The sequence below is a fragment of the Falco punctatus genome (assembly GCF_963210335.1).
Source record: "Falco punctatus genome assembly, chromosome: 4".
Taxonomy (NCBI): Eukaryota; Metazoa; Chordata; class Aves; order Falconiformes; family Falconidae; genus Falco; species Falco punctatus.
In genome coordinates, this window is record NC_137583.1 from 100,117,942 (window position 1) to 100,136,029 (window position 18,088).

Here is an 18,088-nt window from a genome sequence, read left to right on the forward strand (position 1 = left end):
ACTAACACCTACACAGCATGTTCAATCAAAATGCCTAGCACTGGTTGCAAAACACTGAAGACAATGAGAAAACTGGACACCTTTGGACAGAACTGACAAAAATAAGTGCAATTCAATCACGACATGCTTCGTAAGTCAAAATGAAGCCTCCTCAGCTCACTGTTGGCAAAGGAAGATAAAGATAAGGAGTTGGCTCCCATGGTAACTGTTTGCTGGGAAACATATCTTTAAATAAGACTGCATATAAAAAATTAATTAACTGTCACATCAAGGAAGAATTCAAGATATCTTTCCAAAATAACAGCAAGCATTCCATGCCTGCAGAAAATTCTGCTGCAACAGCCTTGTTTTCAAGACAAAAGGACACTTTTTTTATGCATAAGCACACAACAGAAAAAATATTATCCAGACTTGAATGTTGAATGGCCCCTGAAAAAAACAAGTGAAAACAGTTTTTCTTTTCCATGACAATCTTGGAATTTGGCACCAGAATAGCAAATAGGACATATGTGAGTGGTGTATAGGACATTTACAGTTCAAAAAAGTCTGTTGCAAAGTTCGTGTCCACATCAGAAGCAGAGTAGGGCACAATAGTCCCAGTGTATTGTATTCGTTTCTAAAAAAGCTTTATGGAAACTGTGACTTTGCAGCACCAAAGTTGTCCACAACTAAAATTCAGCTTCAAATTCTATAGGATGAAGTTCTAAAAAAATCAGGTGTTAATTTTGTAGAAAACACAGAAATATTAGCTAGAGAGCAGCCTTCTGCGCTCATCAATACAACCCCTTCCATTCATGTAATCATATTTTCAACACTGAAGTCTCAGGGAACAATGTTACAATGAAAACAAGACTCATCCTCTATAAACTAGTAATCAAATGGCATTCAAACAGACTGGAGCCACGTAAGAAATTTAGCTTGTACTGCCTCATACAGAGCAAAAGACACCAAGTAATAGCAAAGTGAGGGACAGAGGGAGATCTGGGAAGGCTGCCATGGGTGACAGCTCAGCATTGTCCTCCTAAGCGTACCAGACAGCTACTGATCAGGAAAGGGGAAAATTTCTATAGGCGAGGGCTACGCTGGACAGATGAGCTGGGTGAAAAAAATGCCTTCAGAGAGTAACATTCTTCACCCCTCTCCTGCTTTCTACCCAGTAGCTCTGACAGTGACTTCAGAGTAAGGGCAATCAGACCAGAAAGCAGGAGGGTGACTTGGTTTCATGGCCATTAATCTGTTCAGTACAAAAGACAGAAGGTATATAATACTTCCCTTGCTCCACATCCCTCTCAAAATGTCTGAAGTACAAGGAAAGGTAGCTCATGAAAACATATGGCTGTGTGGGAGGTGGGAAATGTTTGGCAGTTGACAGAGGAGAGAATCATAGTTTCAGAAGAAGGGAATGAGCAAGGGACTCTCCAGGGATTTGAGTGTTACTGGGAAGCCTATCACCAGGACGACAATAAGAGGGCTTATGGGAACACACACTTGAGAGGTATTAGTTCATATATATTACTTAATGTGTTTAACCACCAAATTTTAGTCTGTCTTGGCCAAATTATTTTACTCTATTGTGAAAATCAGTCTGTCTGCTTTTGAACTGAAGTATTCGACTACAACTAAACAGATCAGTTGACAATGCACAGGGGGTTGTAGGAAGTCAGAGCATGACAAAAAGGTTAATACACTCATAACAAAACATCCATACCATCACTGCTCTTGAATGGAAGCCCTTATGAAAAAAAAACCCAAAACAACAACCTGTGCTACAGTACTTGGAGCAAGATTTACACCCAGGAAGGAGACTAAGGAGTAAAGGTAGAAAGCTTCTCCAGGACAGGTTTTCTCTAATGAAAGAACTAGAATTCCAATGAACAAAAAGTATGATAATTGTTATATTAATAACAGTAATTAATTCTTAATAGTTTCTGTATGACTGAATCTGTGACCTTTCTTCTCTTTTTCTATTTAGCTTACTAGAATAAAACTGTCAAGTCCTTTGTTAATAGCTTGTTATAGATAACAGCCACAATGTATTAGGTATAATTACAGAATTTATCACAGCTTGGAAAAAATACTAATGCAGGAGAAGAACCTTGCACTACCAGTTTTTTCTCCATTATTGCTTGGAAGGTGACATTATTAGAAAGCTAATATTTTATCAGTAATAATTAAGTTTTATGGATTTCTTTTTTTATTGCTTTTGTCTCTTAGCAATATGTATCTCCTTTTCTGGTCAATACCACATACTGAAAAGAAACTTGAAAAATCGCTGTAGTGAAAAACATTCAGATTGTAATCCTCAGCTGGTTTCATATCCAGTACCTTACAATTAAACAACACAGCATGCTTTCAGTATATTACTTACTAAAGGACCCTTACATCCTGATCTTCCTTTCTATCCTTTTTGACCATTAATGCCTTTTTGTCCCTAAAAACCAAAGTGTACCAAGGAGTTCTATTAACATACACAAACCATTAACGTTGAGGTTTTTTTCCTTTTGTGAATAGTAATAAAGTTTACCTGAAATCCTTTGTAACCTTGTTTTTCTTGCAAGCCATACTGACCAGGCTGTCCACAATTGTCCTGTTTTTAAATGACAACAAATCTTTGTCATGTTAAGGTTTTCTTATGTGACCTAACAGACAGTAACATGTTGGGATTTATTGTATTAAAAAGGTCTGTTTTCTTTAATTTACATCTTCCTGCTATGGATAACGTATTTTCTTGCATTTACAGATGTCCAGAAAAATTCCAGAGGATCTTTCTAAATCAGACTGTTTTCGACATGTTGAACACTGTAGACCCAGAATGAACTAGTAATTATCACAGCAAAAACAATCCAAAGACAGTGCTCCTGAAAGCACACAGTGATAGTGTTCTTGAAATAAAATCTTGTGTGTGGACAATATGTGGTGCACTAAATATAATTTAATTCTGTATTCACCAGGAAGACTTGCTGAGAACTAAATGCAGCACCTTTTGCTTTTGAAGACCTAATGGTGAAACCTGATATAAACGAATGAGAAGTTTTATCTATCTAACAATACTTACATACAAGCTATAAATACCTAAAATGTGTGGGTTTCCTCCATGCAATATTTGGAATATACTCCTGCAGGTGTTTTAGTGTAATAGTGTGAAGCACACAAAAGTCCCCATGAGGCTCCTGGTCAATTAAAAAAAAATAGTTTCTCAAATACACCTGTTGCAACTACTTGCAATATATCTATTGCAACTACCTTTTTTAAAATTCTTGATTAACCTCCTATGTGGAAAAGGGCAGAAATAAGAAAAGAATAGCTCTTGCCTCTGGTCTCCATTGTACCCTTCTCCTGGTATTCCCTAAGACACAGTAAAAAAATAATGGCTATGAGGCCAAGTTAGGTATCATCTGAATGCTGTTAAAAGTTGCAATTACTTCATTAAAACTTTTCAGCTGAAAGATAAACAAAATCAAAATTTATGCTTTTTTATAAAGTAAATATACTTAAAAGAACAGTAGTCAAGTTTTGGTCTCCTGTGCCATTCTGAACGTTGCTTAGGAAAAGGTGTTTTTATTTAATAATATGAGTATTGCTACACACAAAATTAAATATCGCTATCAAATGTGCATGCAAGGCAGAGGCTAAAAAGCATTCTCCCACTAAATCAAGCCCAAGCAAGTTAAGAACTATTTGTCATTTTTACTGTGTACAAGCTTCCTCTGTTAAAGGAACTTACTGGGTTGCCTATGTCTTCTGATAAGCTTTTTGCCCTCTCTCACCCTGTACGTGGAAAATTTAATTTCCTCAGCATCATTGCAATTTCTTGTTTCTTCTTCTGTCTATTTTTGCATGCCAAACTTTTAAGACTGTCAAAACCTGTTGTGTGGGACTTCCCCACAGCAACATTCTCTGTCAAAGTCTTTCAGTAAGTAGCATTGACCAACAAAAACAACCAGTTACACACCTCTGGATGGGCCTGGCTGACAGCACTAAGAACTGGCAAATACTGTTAGAGCTCTTCTCAGAAAGACTCCTGCAGGTCCTTGTTAAGAGCACAAGGCTGTGCTGAGAGTTGGCAGATTCCTGGCTCTGCTTCTAGCCTGCTCTTTGATATTAGGCAAGTTACTTTCTTGTTCTGTGCCTCAATTTCTTGCTTTGTTGCAGTGAGGATAATTACACGGACCACTTGTGAGAGCATACTCTTGCTAGAAAGCACCGCACAAGAGTCAAGCATCAGTACTGTTGTATCGCAGGAAAAAAAAAGTTCACTCAGTCTTGCAACCCTCCCTGAAGGCAGCAAGGGACTTCTATCAGACCATTTTCTCAGGTCTCTCATCCAGATAACAAAACCTATCTTCAATTCTCTCTCAGTGCAAGTGCAGCTGTTGATTTTCCCTGGGGGTAGCTGAGCTTCCTGCACAACTATTTTCTGAAGAAGGAAATAAGAGTACTCAGTTCCCTTGCCAACAGTCCAGGCATGAATCTTGGATTTAGAAGCTGTGCTGATATCTGAGGGTTCTATGAATATGGTTGTGTTTATGAATCTAAACAGTTAGGACATATGTACCTCCTCCAGAGAGGAAAAACAGAACTATATTATTTGTAAATATGTTTCACGTGAGTTCTGGCAGTGCAATTTGTGGATGCCACTGAAGCATTCTGTCTGTGGTAGTCTGTGTGTCTGACTGCACTGCTATCCTCTGCATGTGGGTATATCTCTCTGGAATACAGGCTGAACCTCACTACTGACCAAACCTGCAAACAGGAGCAGAAGCAGCAGCATTCATTGAACTGGGACAGAGAGACCTCCTAGGTCTTCGTGTATTTGACTGGGTTTCAGTGATTGGGAAGGAGGAGTTCCCAGAGTCCATGGGATTCAGTGGGTATCATAACATTTCTTAAAACTGCAAGATTTACCTGGTTTGCACATTGGAGTCAGATCAGCTCTTTGTCGCTGCCTTGCAGGTTTGATGCTGACAGTGGTACTCATTCCTTTTCAATGGTATTTCTGACCAAAGACCTTTCAGGCCTTTGTTACCGTATATTTTACCAGTGATAAGTTCCCATATCCTTGGCAGAGATACATTTAAAATAGTGCAGATAGGAGGAGGAGACTGTATAACTCATAAGCAGATATCTTACAGAAATTCCACATATTTCTAAACAATTACTTCTTCCCCCTCTTCTCTTTGCAAAATCTCTTGCTCCTGCTATTGCTCTAACAAAATCCGAGATGTTAAATAAACAAGTCAGCGCTTAGTCAATGCATATGATCACTGTCAACATTAGAAGGAGTTCCATTTAGGGAAAACAGATCAAGGATTTATTTGGTAGTACCAACTACTTAAAAGCTGTAAAACATTTTTCTTCAACAAAACAATGGGGAGATTTACATATAGAAAGGGTTAGTAGAAAGTCTATGTATGAGACATACTACAGTCACTGCAATGTCATGTGAACACACTGGGAAAACATCACGATTTTGTACTGGTGCACTGGAGACAATGTATAAAGTCTTCTGATGATAGTCTGCATCTACAAAATAATGCTGGGCTTGAAAAAACATTTGAAAATCTGCAATCATATTGGATACATTTTTAGAAAACATAGGGAGGTGCCATTCCTTAGGAAAATAAGAGAAGGACCCTGTAGCCATCAAGCTCAGTTGTATTACAGCTTCATGTATCCCAAGGGTTTTCACTTTTACTCCGCTGTCTTGTAACATTTTGCTAACTCTTCCACATCATCTTCAGAAGGCAAAGACGACACAACTAAAACTAATTTCTATCTGCTCTGTTTACTGGTCCTTCAAAGTACCTCTCATAAATGTAACGGAGGGCATTGCCAGTTTTTAGCAACCCAGCTTGCAAAGCTTGCATTTCTTAGACATGCATCAAAATATGCTGCTTTATTTCATGTGTCCAGTTCAAACTCTTCATGAAAACAATCATTTGTACTGAACAAGTGCAAGATGGTATTGGTTAGATTCCAGTGGCAGACCATATATCAATTTGCTAATAAAGTCTTTCATGTATGGAAATGCATAATTTTCTGTCTCCTGTTGGCCAGGAAGTAACTGGACACTATCTGTAGTATCTGCAGAGGCCACCCGAAACCACAGCATTAACAAATTTTACCTAAGTCTCCAGATACAACACAATGTTGAGGCAATGAAGTGACATAGTGCTCACTCAGCAGTACTCCAGAAACAGAAATAGAAAAGCTTAGACATCTTCTATACCTAGAAGCCAGTCTACGTAGTTTTTACTGTTACAACATTTAACTACCTGGGTTCCAGACAAATGTTGACTTGCCCCACACCTGAAAATCTTGCTGACTTTAACAGAGGCTGCCACATCCATGACTCCTCAAGATCAGCCTGCAACTTCATTTTGAGGAAATGCTGAGAACTTGCATTTCTTATTAAGGAAACTAATTCTTTACATTACTCCTAGTAAAGAAAATGCTTTCAAGTATTCAATTTCTTTCAGATTTTGAATTCTTGAAAGCAATGTCTTTCCTGTGCATTCTTTCAGTTACAAGTATCAAGGGCCTGGATTCAGTTCATATTACACAATATTTCACATTTTGAAGTATTTCATATGTCAAAACCCAGCACATGAGTTCTGCTCCAGCTAACTAGTTCTTCACAGGCCTTTTAATACCAGCTGTTAGGGAAATGGAAACAAAATTTTCAAAAAACGGAATAAAACACACAACAAAGCTGTAAAATCCACCATTTGGAAATGGGCAGGTTCAGAACTGCTTGTCAGCACCAATTTTACCACCCATACACCCTGTTTCTGCATGTCACAGAGTTCCCATGGGAAAAATTAGAAAGTTATTAAAGAAAAATCTGCAGTTAACATGCAAGAGGGAGTATGATTTAATATTGTTTAGGAAACTCTCAGTTTATGCTTTCCTACCTTTGCAGCGATCATTTTGGTGACATTAACTTTCTCTCTGTGCGATGTCTGTCCAATACAGCAGAGTCCATAGTTTCACTATGTTTATAGTCATTTGAGAATTTCTGCTGAAAAAGCTTAGTGATTTTTTTAAAAGGAAACCCTACACATCCTTTGTCCCTTTCAGACACATGGGAAAACAAGACATAAGAAGGAAAAACAGAAAGCCCCTGTGGTAAAGAGAAATAGGCTTCGTGACTGTCACATGCTGTAAAATTTGTGCAAAAATTTCTAATCACAATAGCTGGTTTACTCTCATGACAAATAGTCTCACCCTGTGTCAACAAAAGAGAAATTGCTGTATATTTTGGCAGTTAGCAGAGTTCCCACAGAAGCAGTAGCTACACAGAGAACCACAGCATCACAGCATGGGTGAGGCTGAAAGGGACCTTCAGAGGTCGTCTGGTCCAACCCACCAGTTGCCCAGGTTCATGTCCAGGTGACTTTTTAATATCTGCAGGGAGGGAGACTCCACAACCTCTCTGGGCAGCCTGTGCCAGTACTCACATCACCCTCACAGTAAAAAAGTGTTTCCTGTTATTCAGAGGGAACCTCCTGTGTTCCAGCTGGTGCCTACTGCCTCTTTTCCTGCCACTGAACACCTCTGAAAAGAGTTTGGCTCCATCTTCTTTGCACCTTCCCTTGAGGTATTTTTATATATTGATAAGATCCAGTCCTGAGCCTTCCCTTCTCTAGGCTAAACAGTTCAGCTCTCTCAACCTTTCCTTATATGTGAGGTGCTCCAGTCCCTTCATCATCCTTGTGGCTTTTTGCTGTTCTCTCTCGGGTATGTCCATGTTGGTCTTGTACTGAAGAGCCCAGAAATGGACACAGTAATGCAGGCGTGGCCTCACCAGTCTGAGTAGAGGGGAAAGATCATCCTCCTCTATCTACTGGCAATACTTCAACTAATGCAGGTCAGGATACAATTAACCTTTGCAATAAGGGCATGTTGCTGGCTCACATTCAACTCTGTGTCTACCAGGACCCCCAGTTTTTTTTCTGCAAAGCTGCTCTCTGGCTGGGTGGCCTCCAACATATATTGGCTCAGGGGGTTGTTACTCCCCAGGTGCAGGACTTTGCACTTCCCTTTGTTGATCTAACACTGAATGAAATGAAAAATGAGAAAGGAGTACTTGAAGTCATATTTCTTCGCTTTGAATTTCATGAGGTTCCTGTCAGCCCATTTCTCCAACCTGTCCAGGTCTCTCTGGATGGCAGCATGACCCCCTGCCCTCCGGCATATCAGCCACTTCTTCCACTTTTGTGTCACCTGCAGACTTGCTGAGAGTACACTCTACCTCATCATCCAGATCATTAACGAAGATGTTAAATTGGACTGTATCCAGCATTGTCCCCTGTTGTACACTGTTAGTTACTGGCCTACAACTTGACTTTACACCACTGATTACCATCCTCTGGGCCTGGCCATTCAGCCAGTCTTCAATCCATCTCGCTGCTCATCCAGCCCACACATCAACAGCTTGTCTATGAGTATCTTACAGGAGACAGTGTCACAAAGGCCTTACTGAAACCCAGGTAGACAATATCCACTGCTCTCTCCTTTTCTATCAGGCCAGTCATTTATTTGTAGAAGTTTGTTGAGTTGGCCAAGCATTATTTCCCCCTTAGTTAATCTGTGGTGATTACTCCTGATAATTTTCTTCTCTACAAAAGAGAATGCCTGGAATGGTTTCCAGGATTAGCTGCTCCATGATCTTCCCAGGGATTGATGTGAGGCTGACTGGCTTGTAGTTCCCTGGGTCCTCCTTCTTGCCCTTGAAGACAGGAGTGACATCAACTTTCCTCCAGTCTTTGGGCACTTCTCTGAATCGCCATGATTGATCAAAGATTATAAAGAGTGGCCGCGCAATTAAATCTTTCAGCTGCCTCATGGGTGCATCCCATCAGGGCCCATGGACTTACATATGTCCATTTTGCTTAAGCATTCCCTAAACTGATCCTTTTCTACCAAAGGTAGTTCCTTCTTGCTCCAGATTATCCCCTTGGTCTCCAGGATCTGTGATTCTTCAAGGCCTGTCACATGCTAGGAAACAGCACCAGGCCACTACCAGCAGTAACTGTGCAAATGCCAAGGCTCTATGCGTCAGTGAAAAGAGCAACACTGACTTCTTATGTGTTGATAACTGACAATCCCATTTGAATTCTACACGTGCATTGCACCTTGCCAAGATGCAATGGCATTCACCTAACGTCTCGAGGGTGAATGTAAGACTTGCATTCCATTCACACAGGGTTCAAATTATAGCCAGGACATATGCCAGCCTTGTTACAAAATGTAAAATTTACCCCTTACATATTTTAGATGAGCCAGTCTCCTTTCTCATTAGAAAAGCTGGCCAATTTACCTGTCAGATATACAGACAAATTCTACAATGGGAGCTAGAAAATAACACAGAACCAGAAAGCTGGATCTTTTCCCTCAAACATGCTTCAGATCTTTTTCCTAACACAATCTGGCCCAATTAAATTAATTATGATATGTATCACTGGATCTAATTAATATAAAATGCAATCTGAAACCTTTTACAAATTAGTACTAGCTTATGGGCATTTTCACATCATTGTAACCCTTATAACAAAAAATAACCAAGGGCATTAAATATACTCACTTTCATTCAGCAGAGCTCACAGGCAGCGTTTTGGTCCCAGGGACATCTGTTGTCTGTTGATCACCTTCCTTTTCAGAGGATTGGGCCTCAGAATTCAGCTACACTGGATCACAAAACTTGAAATATATGCATTTGGACTAACATATGGCAGTAGCAGTATTAAGTTTAGTAGATTACCGTCTTTTACTTTTTAAACCGCAAATCATCTTAACTTAAGGCCCTCACCAGCATAAACATCACACACAGTTTACTGTGGCAAAACTAAATTGCTCCCTAAACAGATTTATAAGTGTGTCGCTTGACTCTCTAAATACAGCCTCTGACAACACCCATAGAAAAGCCACTTCCTTGTTACTACTAAGAGGGTCACATTTCTTTTATAGTTTGGGGGGAATTTAAGACTGAGCAGGGGGAGGCTGTTAATTCACTCAGCTGAGCAGTGGGCACATCTTCAGAAGACTGCTTTCATTAGAGGACAGAATGTTGTCTCATGGCAGACAGCCATACCCCAGTTTCTACTCTTAATGAACAGCTATTCCTACATTAATTAATTTGTCTTTAAAACACAGGGTTTATTAGCACTGGCACAAAGGTCTTGAGCTATGGGGTTTAAATTGCTTTGAAATTGCAGCCAGCTGCAGGAGAAGACATATGGTAGCACAGGCTTTGTAAAGGCACCTGGGGAACAGAGTGGGAGGGAGGGCATGTCCTGACCCAAATAGATCACTACGGGCCACACCATACACTAGAGATCTTTGAACAATCACACCATCCGTTTACACCATAGCCATTCAAAAGAATGCTAAGGGTTCAAAAAAGGGTTCTAGGTACTCCATTACCTACAGCAATGTTCTGAAGTTTAAGCACCCACAGCACCAAAAGTACAGTATCAACCCAGACAACGTATGAAATTCAGCACCTAGATTCCTCAGAAAAGCCTGTTAAGTGCCTAGAAGCAGCAAGACTTGAATTTTTCACTGGTATTAGAATTAAACATTTCACAAAAATATTCTACCATCTGCTGAATGCTGATGTTTCACAACTCATTAAAACACAGCAGTCAGAGAAGTCTGGTTAGTTGCCCACAAAACAGTTCTTTTCATATGTTACCTCGTGAAACTGATCTAAATTCCTATATTATTCCATATGTCTGGAGAAAAAAAAAAAAAAAACAAAAAAACAAACCCAAACAAAAAAAACCCAACCAAAATAATTCCTGAAAATGCTGCTCACTGGAGCATTTGACACAACTAGAAGGATGAGAGAGGCGTTAAGACAACAAATCCCTATGCATCCTATGGTAGCTTGCATATTCCTCCCTCTGGAAAAGAGCCCAGTAGATTTATGCTAGGGATGAAAGCAGAAGGGAAAACAGGTAAGGAGGCTTTGAGAATCATTCTTCAAGGTGGGGACAGCTGGTTGGTCTTATCCTGCATTGTTCCAGAAAGAGGATCATCAGCTAGCCTGTCTGAAGTAATGAGGTGGAAGATGTGTGTGTAGAAAGCCAGTCAGTCCACACAGACATATACATTTCTACTTATCAAGGAGAGAGGATTCCATACACTGGGAGTCTTCCCTCATTGAAAAACAAGGATTTTAAGCCAGCAGCAAGACTAGCCCCAGATAACAAGAGCCAACTGAAAGGAAGAGATGGATTTGCAGGCAGCTGAGATTCATCAGGGGACTCCATATCCTCTGGGCCAAAGAGAATCCAAGATAACAAAATTGCTTCTGCTACGAGACCAGAAATGTTTGATTTTTTACTTTTATCTTCTAAGCAAAAGAATTGTTTACTTATCTGAACAAAATGAAAATAGGGTATCAAACTTTGTCAAAAAGAAAATAGGATATCAAACTGCCAAGCTGCTCTGTTTTACAGACAAGATTTCTGCAAGTCTCATGTAAAAAATCACCTAGTCCTCCAAAAAAGGCAAACTCCCTTCTCACGTACACCAGTCTTAAGGGAAGGGAGCCATTGATTTTGAAAGAGGAAACTACTGCCAACTGGCAGCATCTGTGGAGAAACAGCTATTAGACAGACAACAGCATTTTACAAATCTAGATATTGAAAACTCAGATTTAAAAACATCATACATATTGCAGTAAAAATCAAACCCAGGTTCAATTTATTGCTTCACAAAATGAATAGACCAGCTCTAGCCACCAAACAGACAGCAAGTGCCCTCCTTAAGTATGATTTCCCAGTCACAAGTGTAGAAAAAGATCAGAAGAGAGTGGAGTATTTCCCACTCCATGGCAGTCCCATTCTGTCACTTGCAAGAAAATCCAAAGGTGAAAGACTAACGGCTTCATAAACTCACCTGTCCCCAACTCAGAGTTTGGGTCAGTAGCAGTAACCCATGAGACATTCTGACCCTTCCTCAGCTGAGCTAACGGTGGCTCTGTCACCTTTAGCATTGAGTTGCTCAGCATTATTGTAGCCCTGAGGCTGGCAGAGCATCACCACGAGTCCGGTCTGTTCAGTCACTGTTCACAGTAGATTCCCTCTGGGTGAGCCAAAAGCAACAGACTCTGGAAAACCAAGTTCATATATGTTCCTTAAAAGTTTGTTGAGGATCTCCTGGCCAGCACTCCATGAAAACTTATTAGAGATATTTTCTCTGTCCTTTTGTAGACAAATACAGGGAAGAAAATTCGAGGTGAGTACAGCCATCTCTACAAATAGTGGCCCGAGGTGGCAAAGTTAGATGCACCATGACTTCTACAGATATAAAATGGGCAACAGTAGAGTTTGGGTAAGTCAGCAGAATGTGAATGCTCAGCTAAGTTCCACCCTTCTGCAGGGCACTGCATTTATTATCTTTAATCAGAATGTATCCTCGGGATTTTTTCTTTCCCTCAAAAGCAACCACAAAAATCTAACGTTTGAAAATGAATACAGTTGTCTAACCTTTGGTAACAAGAGAAATGGACCAATGCTTATTTACGTATGAGATGCCACACTATGAGAATACACTTCTATTTGTTTTAACAGCTAATAGCAGAAGTAAAATATTTGAGAATGGTTGTTTTTATTCACACGTTGGATTGTTCAGAAAAGAATTAAGAAGCCAAGAATGACTCTATGGTAGAAAATCCTCTAAATCAAAGTGAAGTAAATTCTAGTAAGTTTATGACATTTGAGAGTTAAATGCTTTGTGGTATTTTCTATAAGCAGGATAAATGCAACTAAATGTATCAAAAGGGCTTGACACTAGTGTCTTGCATCCAATGTTATTTCATTAAAATCTCTGATGTGTTGTTTTATTTATTCAGTACATTTTGAAAGAGCACATTTTGATGTTTATGGAAGAAAATCAAGTTTCAATACTTTTATCCCTTCTAAACAACACAATGTTGACTAAAAGAAGTTTCTCAGCACTCAATATGTTATATCAGATCAATTGATAAATACTTTTGGTTTTATTTTTACTATTAAGTTACTAGATAGTAACTTCACAATCAAGTATTTCTTTCAACTGAAATGGAGGAGCCGAGTGGCTACGTAAACCTTTCTCTTTCAATTCCTTTTTCCCATCACCCTGGTAGTATAACTGAAGAATTAAAGTAATTTGAGAGTATCTGCACTAGGAAGACTCTATACACAAGAATCCACATTCTTCTTGTATTTCAAATCTGTTTTTACTGCCTCCGTAGCCCCCGTACCAGAACTGACCACACATTTTCCGCTCTTTGTCATCGTACCACTCCAGGACATAATTCTAACATTCTCCACTATCTTGAACAAGGTCACATGCCTATGGAAAAGGGAAATAAGACACAGATTTAATGAAAGGAAGAAACATCCTTCTCAGCATTGTTAATTTCAGGGAAAAGTAACGTTCTTTGCAAACTGGCAGATGACAGAGGTAGTCAGTGTTCAGGGTCTTACAAAGATTCATAGAGTATTCATCCACAAACCCACAGTGCTAGAGTGGTCTGAAGCCCCTCTTCTTATGATTGATTTAATCAGAAAATGTCTAAAACAATTAGATTTTCAGTGGCATAAGCAGGAGGAATGCTAAAAGGTCTTTAGTCTTCCAACATGGATTTCTTACTAAAATTATTGTTAAATGATTATAACTGGTCTATAGGGACAAGGTAAATAAAGCTTTTCAGAATGTCCCTCTTCTTGATTCCAACTTGTTATACTGGTATCCATTAGTAAAATTTCATAGATGAACATACATAGATGGTTAAATTATCCATTACAGTCTCTTAGCCAAATCCTGGAATAATATAGATCTAAATTGCATAAATTAGCCCCAAAGTAAGTGAGAGTAGCATACTTTGTAGCAATCTGGTATCCAGTAAGTACAGATCTAATCAGCTTTTTCCAAAGTAAATTCCGAGTTACTGAAATGAATCCAGAAGAGCAGCTCTAGACTTTGGTATCTGTATGACATCCAAGGGGAAGCACTGAAAACTAAAGCAAAATACTGATAATGCTATGCAACCTAAAGATTTGAAAGGACATAACCTTCTCCTCCTAATCAACTGAAAAACAATAATCTCAAGCCATAGATCAATATATAGCACATCTCTCAAAAGGCAAGTTCAGGAACTGTGCTACATGTTTTTGGAAGGTTGCTAGGTTACTAATTACAAGTCAAGATTGGGAATAGCAGTTCATATGTCTCCCATAAGCAGCTTAGGTCACTGCTCACATCAGTGCAATGACCCTGACTACTTCCTTACAGGAAATCCTTTATTTGTGAAGTATAAACACTAACCTATCTTCATCCTACTCAATTCTCTGTGTGACCACAGAGTTCACGAACTGTTCAATGGGAGCACTGATTCAAGATTGTACACATGCAGTTACGCAATGGAACCAATTCCATCTGTGCTGAGCATGTCTGTCATGCACTGTGGATGTATGGCATTCCCAGAGGTATATTTGCTCCTAATTAAAAATCCAACATTAAAACCGTTTTTCAAAAGCATTGTTCCTTTCTCATCAGGGATGGGGCTAACAGACATTCCTAGAATCATTTTTGAGTGCAGATAGATGAAAAACAAAGGGATGGCAGCTGTAGACATGACCTACCGCATGCAGACAACATCACATTTTTTTCGCAGAAATTCTCCCCAGTTATAGTCTAAACAATAAAAACATTCAACAGTGTTGAAAGAACGTTGGTGATAAATTATCTCACAATCAGTTTCCCATACCTATTGTATCAAATGGCAAGTCTGCAAAGAAAAATGCATAATTAGGAAGCAAAGTAAAAACCATGAAGAATATCTATTTTGATAGGATACCTCTGCTAAGAGATCCTATTTTCCTACAGAAACAGACTGTAGCAGAGATATATTTAGTTCCTCCACATCAAGCTAAGTTAGCAGCAGGAGTAACCCAGTAATTATAGTGCAACTTGGGGATTTAATACGATCAGCTGTTTTAGTAAAGGTGATTAGAACTTTATATTTTATTATTACAAAAAGTTACAAATCAAAGCTAAAGTCATAATGACACCTGCAGTTCAGCCTTTAATTACAAATTCTTACTGTATAGATTTGGACTGAATACAAACATATGGTGACAAAACACTTCGGAAAATGTAATTAATGGAAATGCTTCATACTGTGTAAATATTCAGCAGAGCCCTTCACATTTTAGAGTCTTTTTACTGGATTAAAAAAGATTTTCATATTTTAAAATCATACCCTAGTCACTACAGGCAGCTCTAGTTTCTACTGTTGCCTCTAAGTTTGCCTTGTTCTTCTCGTGCGCTTCTTCATATTCCTGTGGCTTTTCTTCTCCAGCATCTTCCTCTGCAAAATACTCATTCTCCTCATAATCATATCTGATTTCTGGCATTGTATATACAGGTTCTGTGATGATCTCTTTAATATTCTCCAGGAGTCTACTTTCAGCTCTTTCAATGCTTTAGTCTAAACCATGACTGTAACCAGTTTCATCAGTTCCAGGGAAAGGTATCCTTTCCAAGGAGAGGGGAAAAAACCTGAAGTATTTAAGCACCAGTATGGCCTTGAAAAATGCAACTGGCTCATTCCTTCTGAACCCTGTAAAAAAAAAAAAAATTGATCTTTATACTGTTTCTGTTAAAGCTACTTTGAACTACTAACCCAAAGGGAGAAAACTTATGTTCAGAGATACACACTAGAAAAGCTCAACTGGCAATTCCAAACCTTTCAATCATAGACACTTGCTGTTGTGTGTCTCCCTGATCTAAGTCTTCACACTCTTCTTGAAGTTCAGGTGAAGGATAACTGTTCGTTTCTTCTGTGGGGGAAGCACAGATACCACAGGTGAATTTGAAAGTCCTCCAAACCCCAGTGTGTTTAATAACAAACACATGATAAATTAATAAAATTAATATTAAATATAAAATATATTATATAAATATATTATATTTATTATATATTATATATATTATATATATAATTAAATATAAAAATATATTATAATAAATATATTATATAAATATTATATAATATAATATATTATATATATTATATTATATAAATATTAAATAAATATAAAAAATAAATTAATAAAATAAATATAAATATAAATAATAAAATAAATAATAAAATAAATAAATAAAAATATAAATATAAATATAAATATAAATATAAATAATAAAATAAATATAAAAAAATAAATTAATAAAAACAAATGATTTTATTGTTGTGAACTGGAGTTTGCATCTCTCAATAGGTAGCAAACCATATCTAGAGTGACTGGCACTATGTCCAGGAAAATGAAAATATATTAGAGATAAGCTAGATGAGAATGACTCCTGAACCAACCTTTTATACTTTTGTCTTGCTCTGTAACACATTATTTATCCTTCTATAGAGAATTTGACATCTCTAAGTAAATGCTTCTGATGAGAATTTAAAATCAATGATTTCTTTCTTGATATTCTCTTGTTTGTATTTCAAAGCATCTAAGACCTGCTAATCTGCATAAATGTATCTTGAAAAGGAAAGTTCTTTATTCTACAGAGGAGGAATAACTGCAGTAAAGAGAAGTTAATGACAAATCTGCTAAATGTTTAAACCTGTATCTGCCCCAAAGCCCAAACAGACATAAACAGCTTAGTAGATCTGGATCTGACAATCATCAGAGGAGAAATGTAGGCCTAAATCAGGAATATAACTGTGTTCTCTTAGCTGAAGAATGGGCTTTCTTTAGTGAAAGTGGCCTCATCAAAGCCACACATTAAATACAAACTTACGGGGAAAAAACTACTTAAGACTTTGGCCTAAGGCACCATTAGAATATAATGCTGTTCTGTCATTACTTGCACTTCAATCAGTGTCCAGCATCTGCGGCAAACTAAAGATGAAAAACTGGCTAGCTAAATTATGACTAGAAACTGAATGATAGTGCATATACACTGACTACCTTTTTCTATACAGCATTTCTCTTTCTTTCCATAACTTCAGTAAATGCCATCATGTGCTACTTACGTTGTAGAAGATTCAGAAATGCCCGGCTAAACCTCTGAGCGTATACCATTTGAGGCGTTGAAACCCTGCCCAATGTCAGTAAGTGCTGGTCTGTGGGGGAGCTTGACAGCTCCATCAGCTGATCATCGCTCACATCAGTGCCAAGGGCAAGAGTGAACAAGGTGAATCCTTGGCACTTGGCTCCAAGTGAAATCTCTCTCAGCTTCTCTCTGTCCCATGCGCTTGTTTTGCTTCCCACTATTGTGAATATGACCCTGTGTTTTCTTTGTCTGGGGGCTTTAAAGAATACATTTTCAACTGTCCACTGTAGGGCAGAAGCAATGGCTGATGGCCCTTCCAGTTGGTGAACAGACTCTTGAATATGCTTCTTCATCAAATCTTTATTGCTGTATGTGACTAGATCAAACTCCAAGGCCACAGGGGTCTGGTTTCTGTCAGGCAGGAAGCCCCTGGGAGCCTGCTGCACCAATGCCACTCTGATGCCTCCATACGATTCATTTGGCTGCGAGGAAACAACAAATTGATCTAGCATGTTGCTCACAAAGTCTTTGGCTCTCTGAAACTCTTCACTGCTGATGCTGCGAGAGCTGTCCATGATGTAAGTGATATCCATGTCCATTAGAACAGGGGGAGAAAAGGGTACCTCACAGTTGGTGCTTGGTTTACATTTATCTAGAGAGGAAGAGTCAATAGGCAGCAAACTATTTCACAATACAACAAAAGCAATACTTTTTTAAATTATTTTGCACCATCCTATTAATCTATTTTACTTAAATTTTGATTTTGAAAAATAAAATCAGTTTGGCAACTTGAAATCTTGTTGTTCTAGTAAGGAACAACAGATGAGTCTTGCTGAGCAAGGTTTTGAGATAACATAGGAAATTATTCATGCATGAAAGTAAAAAATGTTCACAAGGTAAAACTTAACAGATAAGAGTTCCCTTGAGAAATTTTCTTTTATCAAAATCTAAACACTGTAAAAGACCCTGGAAAAAATTCTATTTTTGATCTCAGACCACTGTTCAGCATTCTGAAATATTATCAACTAGTATCTTC

The 18,088-nt window shown here is 38.4% G+C and overlaps 1 protein-coding gene across 1 annotated transcript in view; it reads right to left on the reverse strand.

The window, feature by feature from the left end:
- The window catches only part of COL6A6 (collagen type VI alpha 6 chain), a 109,792-nt gene that overhangs the window by 19,540 nt on the left and 72,164 nt on the right, over positions 1-18,088 (reverse strand). Inside the window, 6 exon segments of the mRNA XM_080383225.1 lie at positions 1-13,308; positions 13,312-13,344; positions 15,288-15,477; positions 15,602-15,616; positions 15,743-15,836; positions 17,033-17,704. The exon segment at positions 1-13,308 is cut by the window's left edge and continues 19,540 nt beyond it. Coding sequence (XP_080239351.1) covers positions 13,174-13,308; positions 13,312-13,344; positions 15,288-15,477; positions 15,602-15,616; positions 15,743-15,836; positions 17,033-17,704 — 1,139 coding nt within the window. The 3' untranslated portion in view covers positions 1-13,173.